This window comes from Tympanuchus pallidicinctus, unplaced genomic scaffold (assembly GCF_026119805.1).
Source record: "Tympanuchus pallidicinctus isolate F22 unplaced genomic scaffold, pur_lepc_1.0 scaffold25, whole genome shotgun sequence".
Taxonomy (NCBI): Eukaryota; Metazoa; Chordata; class Aves; order Galliformes; family Phasianidae; genus Tympanuchus; species Tympanuchus pallidicinctus.
In genome coordinates this window covers 5,742,338-5,760,726 of record NW_026294742.1, presented here as the reverse complement: position 1 = coordinate 5,760,726, position 18,389 = coordinate 5,742,338, and the positions used below count along the sequence as shown (strand labels likewise).

General features: G+C 40.0%; 2 protein-coding genes and 1 long non-coding RNA gene across 11 annotated transcripts in view; 1 reads left to right on the top strand and 2 right to left on the bottom strand.

The window, feature by feature from the left end:
- Positions 1 to 14,036, bottom strand: part of MAPK9 (mitogen-activated protein kinase 9) — a 27,174-nt gene extending 13,138 nt beyond the window's left edge. For 3 of the 9 annotated variants that reach the window (XM_052689472.1, XM_052689478.1, XM_052689479.1), the window contains exons 1-7: positions 13,425 to 13,552; positions 9,839 to 10,013; positions 5,701 to 5,830; positions 4,501 to 4,559; positions 3,998 to 4,136; positions 2,293 to 2,458; positions 938 to 1,009 (exon numbers count right to left, since the gene is read on the bottom strand). In XM_052689472.1, coding sequence (XP_052545432.1) covers positions 938 to 1,009; positions 2,293 to 2,458; positions 3,998 to 4,136; positions 4,501 to 4,559; positions 5,701 to 5,830; positions 9,839 to 9,960 — 688 coding nt within the window. In that variant the 5' untranslated portion in view covers positions 9,961 to 10,013; positions 13,425 to 13,552. The other 6 variants (XM_052689474.1, XM_052689473.1, XM_052689475.1 and 3 more) reach the window with 6 other exon arrangements.
- Positions 13,576 to 16,097, top strand: LOC128083892 (uncharacterized). The gene is made up of 3 exons (XR_008208243.1): positions 13,576 to 13,637; positions 15,850 to 15,918; positions 16,001 to 16,097. It is a non-coding gene; the product is annotated as an uncharacterized LOC128083892 (long non-coding RNA).
- GFPT2 (glutamine-fructose-6-phosphate transaminase 2) overlaps positions 14,522 to 18,389 on the bottom strand; it is a 16,432-nt gene continuing 12,564 nt past the window's right edge. Inside the window, exons 15-19 of the mRNA XM_052689461.1 lie at positions 18,146 to 18,260; positions 17,423 to 17,550; positions 16,612 to 16,779; positions 16,053 to 16,214; positions 14,522 to 15,410 (exon numbers count right to left, since the gene is read on the bottom strand). Coding sequence (XP_052545421.1) covers positions 15,366 to 15,410; positions 16,053 to 16,214; positions 16,612 to 16,779; positions 17,423 to 17,550; positions 18,146 to 18,260 — 618 coding nt within the window. The 3' untranslated portion in view covers positions 14,522 to 15,365. The remainder of the gene's footprint in view (positions 15,411 to 16,052; positions 16,215 to 16,611; positions 16,780 to 17,422; positions 17,551 to 18,145; positions 18,261 to 18,389) is intronic.

Below are 18,389 nucleotides of genomic sequence, written 5' to 3'. Positions count from 1 at the left end.
AAAGAATGAAATTGGTTTAAATCCAAGTTTTCCTCTAACTGGAACTTGATAATGAGTCCTCTTTTAATTTCTTTGTCTAGGAAATATTTTAAAATGCATACAATTATTTGAAGAATATGCATTTGATTAAATGCTCATTTTTATTCACCTCACACAGTGTAAAGGCTTCTTTCTGATCCAGTAATACGTTATTGAGATTTCCCAAGCCTAAGGGCATGAGGGCATAAAAATTTCTATTTCTAATACAGAAAGGTTCCCACAGTTTCTATCATGTAACAAAGTACAATTCTGTGAAGACAAACTTGGGTCAAAAATACTGGAGGAGAAAGTGAAAGAATGATCATCGCAGAGAAAAAGTCAGTCCAAAATAAAGTTTTCATAAAATGATTATAAAAAATAAAAAAATTGTTTTTCTATTAAATCATAATAGTAAGAAAAAGAGATTCCATGCAGTGTGCTTGCAATTAGCACTCACTGGACAGCAGCATCCTAATGAGTGAGAAAAAAAGTTGGGTTGAAACTCAAAAACCTCGTACATTAAAAAATAAGTTGAACAAAACAGGAAGCAAAACCCCCATGCACAGTGAATGCTGACTTTGTAGAGTTCTGCTTCTAACACTTACCTACTAAGAACAACAGTAAGAAAAAACAGATAACGCTTTCTTTTTTCTTTAACCTACCAGCATTCTATTAAAGATAGAAAAGCTGAAGCTCTTAATACAAATTCTACAGATTCAATCAGTACAAATTACAGTAAATACAGTCTGCTAAGAAAATAAAATAGGAAGCTCAACAATTTGGTCAATGACACTAATTTCATAGTTAACAGTAGATCTACTAAAACATGATTGAAAACAGTGCTTTATGTTTTTATACGGATCAAAGTATGTTTCTGTTGGGAGTGGAATGAGGTTCAAGGATGACTAGGGAAGGATACGATCAGTGCCTTGGAATATCACACAACCTTTCACCAATTCTCCCATGATGCAACCAACTGACCAGATATCAACTGAAAGTAAAAATGAAATGATCAAATTATGAAGTATCATGAACAAAAGTGAGGAAAACAAACAAACAAAATGAAGACATCTAGCATCTACAATAAAACACAACGATGTGGAAAACCAAACTGCTAACATGAATTTTGAATCATTTCAACGCCAACTAATTAAACTTTTGCTAAATTTTGTTTTCAGCACTTTGTAAAATATAATCAGCAATTACACTTCTGAAACGACCGTGAAGAAGGATACAATCTCTTCCTGGGAACAGGACTTTATGGAGGACCATTTCTGCCATAATGCACCCAACAGACCAGATATCCACTATCATATGTTAGGTGTAACAAGGACAAAAGATTAAAGAGGTTTTTTAAATATCACAATTATTTATTTGTAAATTCACACTGTTTATTTATAGTCGTGCAGATAAGTATTTTTGTCCCATCCAGAACTGCCTCCATAGATGTTCTCATCCACGTGAGCACTTGCAGCAGAACAAATGCCACGTGCACCAATGTAAATTTTTCAGTGGCTCAGCAAGGTCCTGCAAGTCCCTTGTATCACACAGCTGAAGTTATAAACAGCAAGGTATCCCCAAGCCCCAGAGAAAAACCAAGAAGATATACTAGGTTAGAAGACCAGAGGAGGCAGAATGTTACTTCACAGCTAGAAAATATCAGCAAGTAAAACAGTAATGTGGGTCAAGGACAGTTTCCTTGCCAGCAGTTTTGTTGGCTGAATGTTCAATATATTAAAGCCTGTATATATACATAGTACAACACCCAGCCTCTTTAAGTGCTATTTATATAGATTTAGGAGAATAAGCTACATGGTTTATTGGAGAATCTGAAATAGATTTTTAATGAAGTCATCACAGACACTGAGGGGACAGACTTAAAATATGCTTCACAGTAAAAATCACAGTGATAAAAAGGTTTATTATTTATGCACTGATCATTGGTTAGTTGGTTTTCTAAAACATCATGCAGCATAGGTATCTCATAGATTGGTAAGTTAAAGAAAATGGCAACAGGACAACAAAGGAAAAGGTAAGACAGCAGGGAAGCAGAAACAGTACATTCTAAATGGAGATATGGATACAGTAGAAAACTCCTATTCTCCACAAAATACTTATTGTACTTTTTATGTTTTAATAATCTCCAGTAACATGATTAGCATTAAAAATAGACATAGCAGAGGGAAATTAGCTCTGTTCCAGCCTTTTAAAGCTATTATGTTTGGAGACACATGCTTTAGACAAACAATTTAAAGCATTACTCCAGTAACTTACCATTCTCTTTATATCCCATTCCAAGGATAACCTCTGGCGCTCTGTAATATCGTGTTACTACATATGGAGTCATCATAAAATTAGTACACGCTGTTCTTGCCAGTCCAAAATCAAGGATTTTGAGTGTACAATCTGATTTTACTACTATGTTGCTGGGTTTCAAATCCTAACAAGAAATTAGTGCAGTTAAGGAAGGCTCTACATACTGAATAACACCCCCCCCCCAAAGTCAGTGACGCCACCAGTTCACCTCACAACAGCAGTTTCACATTCATTTACATTCACAGGAGTTTGAATTACAGATGTACATTTTGACTCTGTTCAAGTATTTGACGTGGTTTCAACCACATGAGTTAGGCTTTCAGGCGCAGAACTTCCTTTTCTTAAGAGAGACAGGGACATCCAAATAGGAAAGCAACAAATTTTTGCAGAATGGTATTGAATCACAGCTTGCTTGCATTTTCTAATCTTCCACACAGACTTTTCTCTTGAAATAACTGAATAATTATTTACAGTAGTTGGCAGTGAAATTTGTTATCTCATCTTGTTATAATGCTGGGCCATGTGAAGCATATCAGATTTCAATATTCATCTATTAATAACAGAGGTTGGTGTCACATACATTATTTCAAGCTGTGTTTAGTCACAGACTCTTTTAAGTCATCCCTAGACATATTCCTTTGAGCTATCCAAGTTCTGTCCCTTTCCTAGCCTGGCTTCTTTCCAAAATTTGACTTCTCATCTAATCCAGAGTTTCCACTCAAGGTCTTGACAGGTCTTTTTGCTTTGGTCCCAGACGAACCCAACACAATCCACTTTTGCTTCCCTATTTAAAGAAACTTCCTGCCTTTGTTTAGCTATTCACAGTCTGGTTAGTTTGGTTCCACCAATGGCCCTTTTCCATGTTCAACCAGCATCAGTTCTGTCCTGCTCTGTCAGCTCCAATGGGTTCAAATTTCTCAGCAAACATTTTGTCTCCCCTGTTGCTCCAAATCACAGCCAACAAGTCAGGTGGAGTTCAGCTGGAGTTCCAGCCCTTCCCCCCTCCCTTCAGTCTTACACATGTTAACTATACACAACGGTAGATTTTTTCAGCAAGGCAAAGAAGTTTGTTGCAATTTACACAGGTTCTTAATTCTGTTTATGGATTGAACGTGAAGAAAAAAAGCACGTTATACTAGAAGCTGACTGAATTTTTCAACCAGCAGGGAAAAGAGATTTAAAAGATGTGTCCAGGAAATAGGAGAAAAGAAGAACAGGAAAGGAACAAAAAAAACTAAGCATGACTGTCAGGTAGACTGCTGGTCATGCAAAATATAAAGAGCAGCTGCAGGAAACCAGAATCAGAGTTGCATGAAGTACGCTCAGGAGTTGAAAGTTCTGAACAACCATTTGGTAACATAACTTATAAAAGTCAAATGTTAAATTAGAAAGACTCATTCTTTAGTAATTTGGAAGGTATACATTTTCTCATGTTTTATGAGTGGATCAGTTCAGCAACATTTAAATCCACAGAACTGATCTGTTTTAAGATCTGTTAACAATACGTTGGTCTTCACCTTCAAATCTGAAAATCTCCAGGTTTAATAATGGTATGAACAAAATAGCTACAAACACACAAAAGAGCAATTCCCTGCCTACCCCTCAGGCTCATAAGAACATCTGTGTTCATAAAGAATATCAGTAATGATCTAATACTACCTACTCTGTGGATGATACCAGCTGAGTGGAGATGTTTGATACCACATAGCATCTGGTAAAGGAGATAAGACATCCTTTCATGATCCAATTCCATATGAATAACTTGGCACAAGTTGGCATCCATCAGCTCCATAACCAAGTATCTGAAGCATAAGAAAACATTCATAAACTGTAAGAATATTAAGAAAGCTTACCATTTTAAGAAAAGATCATGCATTAAGACAATTTCAAAATTAGGGTCGCTCACTGGAACATATGAATACCCCAAAATTAAATCACCATGGATAAAAGATAAATAACTATTTCCCACTTCCATTTCATGTTTGAAGCGAAACAATTTTGTCTCTCAATTTATTTCAGAAGCGTCAAGAAAGACTAACTAAAACTTAAACTTAGACTTCAGTTACCCTCAACTTTCAGCATAAAGACTGTAAGACACCGGAGCTATGCTGCTATGGCTTAGATGAATATTTGTCAGGAAAACTGTAACAAAAGTCTAGTACTTACACATCCTGAAATTCTTCTAGTGACTTCTGCGGTGTAAATACATTTAATAAACTAATGATCTATAAAGAAAAAAGAAGCTTCAGCTTTAATTCAAATACAAATCCAATTACTACAGAAGTTATTATTCAAAGCCAAAAACATACTGATACTTAACACAACTTAATATTACTTGTTTCACTTAACTCACTCACGCTGAAGAACTGTTGTTCCAAATATAGTTGAAAACTGCAGCACACGTGCTGCAGGGACTAAAACAGGGCACAGACTTTTTTTCCCTCCAAGTGATATGACACCCCTTTGTCCTTCTTCAGTACCCGAAATGTATTCCTTTTTTCCCCACATAAACAATAATCTCTTATTTTAAATCACCTACTGGGCAAGAAATTTTAACTAACGCCGCCCAACAAGAGCAGAGGCGCCCCATGCCACCCCGTTCAATTTACATCGTTACACACTATTTCTGAAAGAACTCCTACCATTACTATGTTGCCATCCTTAATTACAACCTTGCCTTTATTCTGCTACTTCTGGACTTCACCAAAAGCTATTTCAGCAGCCCTAGCAGCTTTGACACCCCAGTACAAAACTTTCACAATCAGCACTGCTCCCAGTTCGCTTTGGCAGCACAATGCAACACACTGTGATCCTATATTCTTGTACGCTCAAGTGTTGACATTATGGCTTAGTATCTCAGAAGGCTCAATGACTTTGTATGCATGTATGGCATGTCTGCATTTCAGTTGTGTACATTGGCAAGTTTTCAAGCTGCACCACTATACCTTCCAAATCTACCAGTCAAACATTATATTTAATAAAATTCTTACATAAACTCAGGAAATATAACTAGAGAGAAGCTAGAAGAACCAAACCCACAACCAAACCCAGCGCCAAACAGGCCTTGCTGTAGTTGGATGTAAAAAGGCAAATGCACCACAGCAAAACCATCTCTGAAGCCTATACTGATGATAAACCCATAGTGACACTGCAACAAGAGCCTCCTGCTCTTGGCACTTCATCCTCCAAACAGCTCACCCAAGAGCTGAACCTCACACTGGGAATAACTGTAAAACCCATTGCAAATGTTTCTAGTTTCTCTCACCATTTTTTTTTCACTAGTTTGGTTAAAGATTTGCAAGAAAGCAAATCTTGAGCTTTTTAGATATGAGAGAACGAGAGAGGGAAACACAAAGGCAGACTTACATTTTTGTGATTGACACATTTTAAAAGAACAAGCTCTCTGTAAGCTCTTTTTGCGTGGGTTTGATTCTGAAAAGGACGACTCAACTTCTTTACAGCAACGTTTATTCCAAGGACCGTATCGAACGCAGCACTGCAAGTTGTCAAAGACAAACAGCTTAAGTTGAAGTCTGCTTGGGAGAGAGGCGAGGGAAGAGGGGAGATGGGAACACAGAAAGACACCAAGATTTGAGGAAATAAATATCAAATTAGCTGCTTACACTAACTTCCTTTTACATCTAGAAAAAACACATTAAAAGAGAATCTAAACAGTCCTTAAAAAACAAAGGTAGGCTGGACAGAAGCCACCAACATTCTTATGAAAAGCCTCCTGTGCCCTTCCTTCCCTCAAATAAGACAGAATCTGCTGACCTGAGACTTTTGCTCAAAATTGAGAGATCTAAAAATCCGTTAAGCATGTTTTTAAGTAATATTTCAGCTGCCTGTATTTCCAGCTTAGTCTGTACACTTGGGAATTTTTCTGGACACTGCTGCTGACTGACAGTCATTTAACATTTGCAGTATTAGCTTATCTTTCCTAAAGAACAGTCACAACATCTGATCAGTCCTGCAGATGTCAGTGCTCTCATCTGCATGGATAGCTTACAACTCCAAGCAATTTTAGTGTAGAAAATGAATTGCCTGGTTTCAGCAAAAACAAAAATCAATATGGAAGATTTACACGCTGCAAGAAGCAACAGCTTAAAAATGAAAACGAGCATTAATTTCGTAGCTTTTTTCAGTTGTTCTTTCCTTCTGTAGTTCAAGGTACAGGTGCAAACACTTTAAAAACTCTAAGAATCTAAGGGCTAAATTACGTGTATATCCAGAACAAGACTAAGGTTGGAATATTCTTCATTAATAACACACAGGGGATTTGACAAAATACCTGCAAATGCATGCCAGGAATGACACAGGAGTTACAATCCATTACCTCTCTAGCTTTAAATAAGGATTCCCACATGATCTCCATTCAATGCTACTTTCATATGGTAGGAAAGAATTCTCACTCATGTCTTTTCCAAAGCTGCCATTCTGTGAGCTCCTTCCCTGCCTCATCAGGACACATAGAGCACATACAGATGTGAAGAACCACCCTATTACAACACTCTTACAAGAAGTGCAGCTCATCTCCAGCAGCAATACTCAAACTGTATGAAGTTTATCAACATCAAATCGCTGCCTTCCCCATTGGAAAAGGTACCACCAGCATGTGGCAGGGTTCACCCACAAGATGCTATTTACTGGGAGGCACAGTTCAGTGCCCACATTTCAATCACTGCACCATTTTCATTAAAGGCTTGCTACTTTTCATTTTGATTCAGTTCTGTGACACACACAAGCTGTTATTCAGTGATATGATCACTCTCAGATTTAAAGGTTTTTAATTTAACTATGCAAAACAAAACACAAAATGGGAGGAAGTGAACAAGTGAGAAACTGTTTTTCTCCCAGATATGAAAGCTCCAGTGTTTCCAATATTTCATCTAAAAGACATTTTACGTACAATTTTATTTATATTAATGGCTTTAACAGCACCCTGGTATTAGCAAACAACCAGTAACCAACAGGGTACACAATAAACAACTGCTCAAGCCAGCTATGAGCAGCAAGATCACTGCAACAGTGGGACAGATATGTTAGGGAAGATGCCCCTAGCAATCTAAGCAACCAGGTATGTGTCAAGGCTCCAACCCAGCACATACAAACAACTTCACCTCCACCTTTTTTTTTTTTTTGCTTATCCACATGAGAGTAACTGACACTGCATCTTGAATCTGTATTTAGTATCTGTGAAGAACCTCCACGTCTGTCCTTCCACCCAAAAGCAACATCAACCTGATCACAGTCAGTTCCATTAAGGTTTTCAGAGCACTTTTAAAAGTTTGTATTTTAATATTAGGAGTAAAGACACCACGTGCACAATGGACTTATAAACAAAACATCTTGACCTAAATTACAGCAAGAAATCATGCTTCAGTTCTGTAGGCAAAGGACTTTTGCCTCAAAATGCAATGTGCTCCTGCTGTGGATTCCTGCTTTACCAGCTCTGCTTTGCTCACTCTTTCCCTACCGCCCAAACACGGCTTTGCAAACAGCAACAAACTCCTGACTGTTTCTTCAAGTGCAACCATAGGGAAAATTATGGACAAAGCAAAACTCACACGAGTTGGTAAGATCACAGTTTTGCTATCTTGAAGGACAGAATCAATTTGTTGGGACAGAAAAATCAGATTGACTAATTAAACATCGGAAATCCAGGGCAAGAAAGGAAAAACTGATATCAAGACTGAAACAAAAACTAGTTCAAGAAAATCATTTTGTGCAAGCAGATACTCATTTGTAAATAGATTCTAAGGTTTCGAGTATGCTAGAACTTAAGAAGTGTGAAAAGTCACATATAGAAGCACACTTTGTATACAAAATACCCAAACAAACTCTACATAAACAACCAAGTTCCTTTTTCATTTTCTGGAGTTCTCATTTGTATTTCATTTATGCAACATGCAAATGACACCGAGATTTTCCTAGCCAAAAAATGACAGGACAGCACTCTTCGTATGGTGAGATTTCCACACCACGTACCCCTACATTTTGCATATTTCCCCTGTGTATTTTAGGGACTTTTACAGAGAAATTTAGATTTTGCACCTTCTTCAATTTGGACATAGTTTTCAGATGTTTCACATGAAGAAAATTTATGCAATGTTTTATTCTGTTGTTCCAAAAATCAAGTTTTCTCAAAACAAGTCAATAAATCACTTCATCCCTTTCTCCACCCAAGATGCTGACCTTAGCACGACCCCAACTGTTTCGAAGCAATGCCTAGTTTTACTCATCTCATTTAGACATTAGGCACTACTTCCAATGAAAGGAGAAGCAATTACAACCAACCTAAATTCTTACATGCAATCTAGAACCAGCATATCACTAAGAATATTTATACCCAGAACACGTTTGCACTACACTAACACTTACCCAAACACTAATACCAAGATCTAGCACGCCCACCCATTCCCCACTCAACCCACTGAACAATGAAATACAGTGTTCTCTTCTCACTTATTTTTTCCCCTGTTAGCACTCCTTTCCTAAGTATAAAACATTTTTTAAGGTTTTAAAAAAGCCAGAAAGTCACGGGCAGGTGCTGCAGAAGGGTTGCTCACAATATGAGTCATCGCACTTATTCTGCAGAATTTATTGGCAGACAGAAACTGCAGATTGGATTTAAAGCACCAACAACCCATCACGCGTTTCTGACTGTGATATGACAGAGTTCCTAAGTACATCTGTTTGCTCCCTCATGTATGGAATCGTAAAACCGCATCGATAAGATCTGCTGCTGTGACCCAGTAAGTTTTGCCCAACAAAATAAGGGCTGGCAGTGAGCGGTGCAGAATAGACTGCTGCAGTCTAAAAAACATTTGAAAGTGTTTACCTTTAGCTGGCCCAGAGGTGTGGTGCCATACAAGAGACTAAGGTTCAGGATCAGACTAACGACTCTCACGTCCTGGGCCAGTGGAGGCTGGACACATAGCTGAGGTGACACAGCAAGGAAGACGGCCAGCCCAACCCCTCACAGCATCCCTTCCTGGTTAATCCATGGAGTGACAATGACACTGATTTGCCTCATCCTGCCAGTTAATGGCAAGGCACTGCATTGATGGCTCCTAGAAATGGACAGGAGTGACTGGGAATAAAAGGGGGGAAAGAAAGGGGGCCATGATGAAGAAACGAGTAAAACCCAGAATCTCTCACCATCTCATTGCCATACCTTACACTGTAATAGCATAACTACATGGGGAAGGTGACAACTAAAACAAAAATAAAGTGGTTAATGAGAAGGAAATCTGTTGACCCTCTTCATTTATGTTGTTATCCAAATATTATTTTCCCCTAAAATCAAAACAAAAGCTAGTTTCCCACATGAACTACTGCAGGCAGGTATTTTAGTAACTAGTCCATCATAAACCTGTAGCAAGAGACAAAGCACTCATTGATTTTGATAACATTTGATATCCTGGCGCCCCTATCAGAACACATTCAAGTTTTGTTATGCACGTAGAGCTTTTTATGTTTAAATAAAATATTTATTACTCACCAAACAATGCCCTGTGCCCCTGATCCTATAGGCTTCAATTGCTGGTAACGTTTTAGTACAGTGAATGTTGAATCTGCAACTTGAACACTGTAAAATTGACTATCGGATTTACTGTCACTCATGGTGTAGTGTCATGTAGTTTTCTCTCTCAAGGACCTGGTACAGGCTTCAAGATCTTAAAGAAAAAAAGAAAAATGTTCAATCTGAGTAATTCCAGGCAGACAAGATGGAAAATAGATTATGCATATTTTAACACATATGAATTTTTCAATAGCATACTATTAAATAAGCATTAGTTCAGCTTACAACTACTGCTAATGAAAAACCCCTGCAGAGGAGACAACAAATAATCATACCTTACTGAACTGTAAGCAAACATTTCCATTCCAATCCCTAAAACAAAAAGTAGCTAAGTAAACAACTGTGAAAACAAACACCACCACCCTCAGGCAACCCTTGTAGGAGACTCCAGGACTCAGAACTTCCCTAACTTTGAGTTCCTGCTATCACCACCCACTCTCCCTCCTCCTGTCTTTAATACACACTGACACCCCACGCCACAGTTAGTGTTCTTCAAGTCCTACAAGAATTAAGAGTTGGTAAGGTTTGAAAGAACTGGCCATGTTGTAACAGTAACTCTTATCCCAAATGCATTACAGTGCTTGAGGACCATTATGTTTGTATGTTAACATCCCCTTTAATGAAGGCAAAAGAAAACTGCAGGCAAAAAGCAATTCCATCCAGGTAGTTACACTGCAGTTCACCTCTCTCATCTGCTTTTCACTCGAAGCTGGGACTGGACTTTCTGAAAGACGGAGTCCAGAGGGCAGCAAGGAGCTAGGAGGAAAAGTCATCTCATTAACTGGGTTACTTACAGGAAACAGATGAGAGGAGGAAGAGCACAAAAGCCCAAAGAAAGGAGGAATAAAATAATGTACGAACACAATGGATGTGGTGATTAGCAGTGAGCTGTGAAGATTCTGATTAGACATTTTAGAAGATACGAAGAGAAGGAGGGGAAACAAAGCCCATTTTGCAAAGGTAGAAGAGATGTAGTGCTAGAGAAGATTCCCTAAGGAAGTTACAGGCTCTCCCTCACTGGATGTTGGTGCTACACTAAAAACTGTCCGTAATGAATTAGATGTAGGTAATTACACCTGAGATTGAGGTAGTGTACTACACTTCTTCAATTCCAAATCACTACAGTAGCGAGAGCACAGACCTTGCTTTCCCAGGCACCCATCTTCTCTCCATGCCTTATAACAATTACCTCAGTAATAACCAAAGAGATCTCTGAGAAACTCTCCACTTTTTAATTTCACATGCATCATGATAATGCTTTTACAACCCAGACTAAATTGCACAGCCAAGAGTTCCCCAAAACAGGAAATGAAAGCAGATCACCTCCCTATAAGCAGCTGGCCCAACCACCCAGCTGTACTGCATCATTTGTAGCTAAAGAAAGAGCAGTTATTCTCTCCTTCTTCACCAGTCTACAGAACATTGGCGAGCCCATGCAAAGCAGAAGAGCCTCGACAGCAACCCAGAAGCACATCCTGGAAGGGCACAGAGCTATATAAGTAGTTTCTAGTAGCTTCAGGAATTAGAATATGGGCCTCTCCCTTCCAGCCAGCAGCAGGATGGATCAGTGTCTTCTCCATGGCCTGGGCGTAGGAACACAGGAAACATGCAAGGAAAAAAGATGTAAAGTTGCAAATGCTAATGGAGACTAAAGTCAAAATGGTAACAGTTAGCTTTAAGGCATTCTGAAGAAATATCTAGAGTCCTCTTTAATTTCTAGTATCTCAAAATCTAAGCAGTATTTTACAAAGTAAATACTCAATCTGGTCACCTCCAGCAGCTATTTAGACAGTAAGGAATGAACCCCCTCTTCCTTCCTGTGTTTTATCACTCCTGAGCTATAGACATTGATGCACCACATTTTTTTATTAACAACCCCTGAGCAGCCCTGGTATTTTCTGTACATCTCCAAATGCTGGAAGACAGACACAGCTGGAAATACAAGACTAAGGAAAAGATCAAGATTCTCTCTCTGAAAAGGGGCTTAAAGGGGGGGGGGGGAAGTGTAGATGTGGATTACACTGGAAATCAAATGAAATATGTTAGTTACATGGGATCTATGCTGGTACTTCTTCAGAGGTTAATGAGGATCACTGTTGTTCAGTAAGTGATAAAGAAGCAGAGGAAAAGGAAGTGATCCTGAACCAAAGAAACCTCACTTTAAGAAATCTTTTCTGTACAAAGTCATTATTGAAAACAGTTTAAGGACCAGGATAAGCTCTTTACACAAGACCCAAAGAGGGATTTGTGAATCACAACACACAAGCTCTATGCATTCAGACATCCTCTGGAGCTCACTGTGCTGGGCAACAGCCTACCCTGAGCCCTAGGCAGGAGTTAGGTTACTTCAGGTGTACTAATGTAAAGCTAAATGCCATGAGACTGTAAGTATTGACATAATTTAAGGCTCTGAGACTATTTTGAGGTAAACCCACTGAATAAGAAGGTTGCCCATCACTCAAGAGGGAAAAGTGCATCTGACAAGTAAGTTTCTTAAACCTGAGCTGCTACTCTGCTACCTGAGGCAATTTGATTCATCACTCCTCCTCGCAGGTACACAACATATCCCACACATCTCCCATACTGGAATCTCTTGGAAGTTGGCATTACTTCCATTTCAGAAATACACATTTTCATTCATGGCTTCCTAGCTGCAGCAAACAGGAGCAGTGCCAAATGTGGAAGTCATTCATTCATGGGACAGTCAGCAAACATACTTCTGCATATTGATAAGGGCACTCAATCAGTGTTTCAAGATAGTTTTCTATTTTTGAGCATGCATGAGATGCGGATAAATTGGGTGCAGGTTTCTGTGTTTGCTTTAATAAGGTACTTGTAGAATTGGAAAAATTAAAAAGCATAAAGCTGATTCTACTCTATGCAAAGAGATCACAAGTGCTTACAGAAGTGGTTTTCAGCCTCAGTTCATGCAAAGTAAAATAATTTGAAAAAAAAGGAAAACAGACACACCAAATCCACCTCCAATAAACGTTTTAGCTGTGATACAGAATCACTAGGGAAGTACTTAGGGGTTGAGAGCAACTGCATTACAGTGTATGTACATACTGCACCAGTCACCTCTGCAAAAGGCACCTATTAAAATGGCAACTTAGTATTAACCAGATCCATTCTCTGGATATTTTCCACGTCAAAAGCTTCTCAAGCAAACAGGTTGGAACAGCTGGGAACGTTCCCTGTGCTGTTTTGGATACAGAAATGTTATCACAGTGAACACCAAGAAACTAACTTCAGGCTAAACTGCACTGCAGACAGAAAGAACCCAGGGTGCACACACATACGAAACGACAGGGAAACCACACTGAACATTCACCTTCACAGACGTACTCTGCAAATTAACCAATACTTGCTTTACCCACTCAGCTCTCTGAGAAGCACCTCAGCCTTCAACCAGCCGAAGCTATCAGCGAGCAGATCTCACCGACTGCCACCAGCCCCGCCGTCATTTAGCTGCCAAACAAACGCTGAAAGCAAACACTGGGCGCACCTCGGCCGGGAGACGGAGGGGAAAAGTTCAATCGTGTATCTGCCGTGCAATGAGTCCGCCGTGAAATGACGGAGCAGCCGTCGAGCCGAGCGAGCGCGCTCACGGAATTCCTTCACTCGTGCGGTTTGCGTCGCGGGCGGCACAGCGCGGCTCCCCGCCGGCACCGAGCGCGGCCAGGACGGCACGGGGCGCCGAGGCCGGGCAGGGGCGGCGGTACGGCACGGGAAGGGCGAGGGGCACGGCAGGGCCGAGAAGAAGGAAAGGGCCCCCGACTCGGCCCCTCCGCCTCCTCCCCCTCTCCGGAGGGCCGGGCCCGGGGCAGCGACGCGCGGGGAAGCCCGGCCCCGGCCCCGGCGGCGCCTCGGCGGGCGGGGCCCGCGGGAAGAGCCGGGGACTCCTCTCGGCACAGGGCCGGGGGGCTCGGCTCGGCTCACTCCGGCTCCAGCCCCGCCGCACGCAAAGCCCTCCTCGCGGCCTCCCTCACCGTCTCCTCACTCGGTCGGGCTCCAGCGGGACGGGGCGCGGCGCTCGCGAGCCGCGCAGCCACCTCCGCCGCCGCCTCCACCTCCTCCGGCACGCAGAGCCGCCCCAGCCACAATGGCCTCCCGGTGCTCCGCGCAGGCCGCGCCAGGCCTGAGCGTGCTGACGGGCAGCCACTCGGACCAATCGCGAGCCCATACCGCGAAGCTCAGCCAACGGTGGTCCGAGGGCGGGACAGACCTGGCGCTATATAAGGCAGGGCAGCGGGGAAGCACTGCAGTGGGAGAGGGGAGGCTGAGCCAATCGTGGGCCGATCCCCGCCCTCCGGCGTGATGTCATCACCGTACGTCAGACTGTCACCGCACTTCTGACGTCACTGGCAGCGGTGGCATCAATTGGGACTGCAGGGTGGGACCGTCACTCCACCACAGCAAAACAAGAACTTATTCAAATACACCAGTAACTCTTTACCAAATACATGTGCGTTTTTATATGGTGATGTTCTGTTCTTGACTGTTGGAACACAACAGCCCTCCTGGTGGTGTTTTGCGCTGTTGTTGCAGCTTTCAGATCATACAAGTGACTAAGAGGGGAAAAAAAGCCCCAAAACAAGAAGCATCTGTATAATAATTTCTTTAATTGCATATTAATTACATTGTACACACTTCAACCAGAAGTACCTTTTGGAAGATACACTATTTTGGAAGTTCCCTTATTTTGTTGCTCTATATAAGCCAGGCAATAAGAACTGGGGCAGTATACAAAACACTGCTGGGCCTTCTCACAGCATCAGCTTGAAAGTAGGAGGAAGAGCTGAAAACACAGCTGAGAATTTACGGCCACAGGAACTCTTTGCAAAAGGTGGTGAAATACAAACCAGGTGCAAACTGTAGGAGGAGGGGGGCAGGAAACTGGGAGGAAGAGGACAAGCAATTTCAAGTTTGAAGCTGTAGAAAAATCTAAAAAACTGTACACAAACTCCCCATGAGTACTGAGCATGTCAACTCATTACCAATGCTGTAGTTAAGCAATGTACTAAAAAAAATAACTTAAGAAATGCTATACAGTTGTACTTATAAATACTTTATCTTTAAAACTAGTTAAGTAGTGTAGGCTAAAAAAAAAAAAAAAAAATGTTCACAGTTACTCTGAAGAGAGCTGTATATATATATATATATATATTGCACAGTAGAAAAGTTCATTCAGTATACCATGTGTAAACATTGATTTTTATCTTATCCTTTGGCAATTTCGGGACTTAGAAATATTTGCTGAGAGCAAAAGCACTTGGGTAACAAGGCACATCGGGAGCTTTTAAAGCTGCAAGATAAATCCTTCTGACACTGACCAGTTATCACTCTCATTCCCTTTGAAAAACATGTACCTATTGATTCAGAACAACACATTTCAATAAGCATAACACAGAGGTCTGGTGATAAAAATATCCACTATTCTTGGCTGTTATTCCACAGTAACCGATTTGGCCAAATTCCTTGGGAAATCCACCTAGAACGAAAAGACAGGCTGTCAGTGTGTGACAGAACATAACTGGCATTCTGCATTTGATAATTCTTTTAGTGTGCTGTTCCGTTTGGTGTTTTTTGCTTTTTTAGAAAAGAATTCCTACTGAGTTCTGCTTTATTCTGGACACACTAATGCACACAAGAGACTACAGGTCTGCAGATAACTCACTGCTGAATTCATCATTACCTGCAAGAACCTCCTAACAAATCTTTATATATTGTTTTGCACAGGATGCCTTTCCAACAGGGTCATCTTTACCAAACTGACACACCTAGACAGAGTCAACAAACTAAGCTGTACAAAGCAATAAACTCTTCTCTGTTAAAGTGCAATATCATTCTTCAATGCTTAGTTTTCTGACAAATTATTATCTGCATTCTTCACTAATCAAACTAAGCAAACAATCTTTACGTTTTTTTAGAACCATCATCCATGCCAATTCAAGAAAAGGCTGAAGAATTGGCAGTGAAATGCCACCTCTACTACCACAGTAAGTACCAGTTGCAGCAACTATTACCATAGTTCTTTGTTAGAAATGCTATGTAACCTTGCCTCTCCCTTAACATTGGTAGGAGGAAGTGCAAAACTGCTCTAACTGGAATGCTATACATAGAAAGCACTTACATCATATCCTCTGAGAACAGCCAGGTGGAATGAAAGCAACTGGAGAGGAATAACACTCAAGATTCCTTGAAGGCAGTCAACTGTGTGAGGCAGCTCAATGGTTTTGTAGGCAAATTTTGAGCTTTCTGTGTCTTCCTTAGAACACAGGATGATTGGACGACCCTGAAAGTAAAGTTCTACAGTTAAGAGCTGCTTTGAAATATTAGTTCACAGCATATCTGTACTATGTTTGAAAAAATAACAAAGATAGCTAACCAAGAAAATGTTATTCCTGTGTAATGGGTTCTGTCACTCACTGAAAACATTCAAATCTCATGCAACAATCATTAGAGTTTTAACATTATTCTCTTTGATCCAAGATCAAGAAACATCTACATACAATCACTTACCATTACTGGTGTTAAAGTGCAAGCTGCAATGAAGCTATAGCACCTTATTTATAACTTTTTAAGTAGAAAAAAAAAATACCCTCAGCAAATCCTGCCTCTGAAATGTATTTGGCAACAATCCAGCGTGCACAATTTCTTTCCCTACAACACTGCATTACTTTACAGCTTACCTGTCGAGCTGTGACCTGTTGCAGAGCATTCTGGCACTTGGTGAAGCAAGGATCCTTCATTATGACCATGATAACAGGCATCTGTTTATCTATTAGGGCTAGCGGACCATGTTTAAGCTCACCAGCCAGGATACCTTCAGAGTGCATATAGGTGATTTCTTTTATTTTCTAACAAAACAAATGCAAATACCAGAAAGTTAGAAGTAAATTAGATTAGAAATAAAAGCTGCAAGAAGCAAAACATCCATCAATTAAATGCAATTGCTATTTTCAAAAATCAGTTAATGGCTAGAACAGACATTCCCGTACACTGGGATTTCCAGCAGGCTACTGGTGGAAATGGAGCTTGCTCATGCACATGCATTTGCAGAGAATGAAATGGAGTGATCAACAGGAATTTTTAAGAGCTTAACATCTAGCACCACATTTCTAACTTCTATGAGAGATGGACATAGCTCCATTATATGAGGGTATCTGTAATTAATTTAGCAGTTCCCTGCATGAACATCTTGCCTGAACACCAGCATACTGAACAGTGTTTTATGAGGATATTTTCAAGCAACCAGCATTTTAAGTGGTATTAAGTTGTAAGGTTTTTTCCATTTTCTTTTTTTAAATACACTCCTTAAGCGTATTTAAGAATGACACCAAATTCACCTTATGTGTTCAGTCCAACAGGATTAATCGTTCTAATTACACATGGCAGCAGTTTTACAGCAGCAGAATTAAACTGTAAATAAATATGAGAAAAAGTGCTGCAGAAACAAAAGCTCATTTCAAGTAGTATCCAATGACTTTGAGAGATTCCTACCAGAGCTCCTTCCAGACAAGTGGCATAATTATATCCACGACCCATAACCAGCAGCGACCTTTGTTTGTACAGCTCAAGAGCCAAGTCATGTATCTTCTCATCCAAGGACAAGACTTCTTTAATCATCTCTATTGGATCACATAAAAAGCACATATAAATTCTCCATCAACTGGAAAAAAAAATAGTATTTCCTAGCTTTTTGTAGTATGATTCTCTAATGATATTTTTATAACAAATATACTTAACATAATTCAGGTGTTAACTTCATATATTTGCAACTTTGATAGAGCTTTAAACATGCTTTGTCCAATCTTATGTACAGTAACAAATTTAAGATGACTACTAGTTTAAGCAGTCAATACATCCCATCTGAAATACTAAAGGAAGTTCTGAACATCTGTTTTAAAGTCAGTTGGGATTAGTTTTGTTTCCCCTATACTGGTTTAAAGTGAAAGGCATTACAAATTTTAGATTATCTATAGGAGATCAAGGAATAATTCTCAAAGCTATCCTACTGTAATTGTGATCTTTCTGCCAAGTTTTCTGGAAGTATATTTGTAAAACTGCCAATTGGTGTAGAAACTAGTAGCCTATTTTTCTTACGTTATCTACCTTTCAGGGAGAAAGGAAAAGAGCAACTTAAATATTTTTCAAAGGTTTTTTACATTTCTGTATTATCCATGAAACAAAATCTCCTCAAACCCAAAATAAATATCAATATACCTGGCAATGATTTTAGTCCACTAATGATTTCCCTTCTCCTTTTCTGCAGAGAAATTCGGTCTTCAGACATCATGAGGCCGAACATTACAAGAGACACAAACTGGCTGGTATAAGCCTGCAGACAAAACAGAGCATTTAGCAGCCAAGCATAAGTGAGTTACTATGATCTCAATCTGAAGTGCTACGATTAAAACTATAATTGGATTACACAGTAGTAAAGTATAAAAATTGAAAACCAAACAGC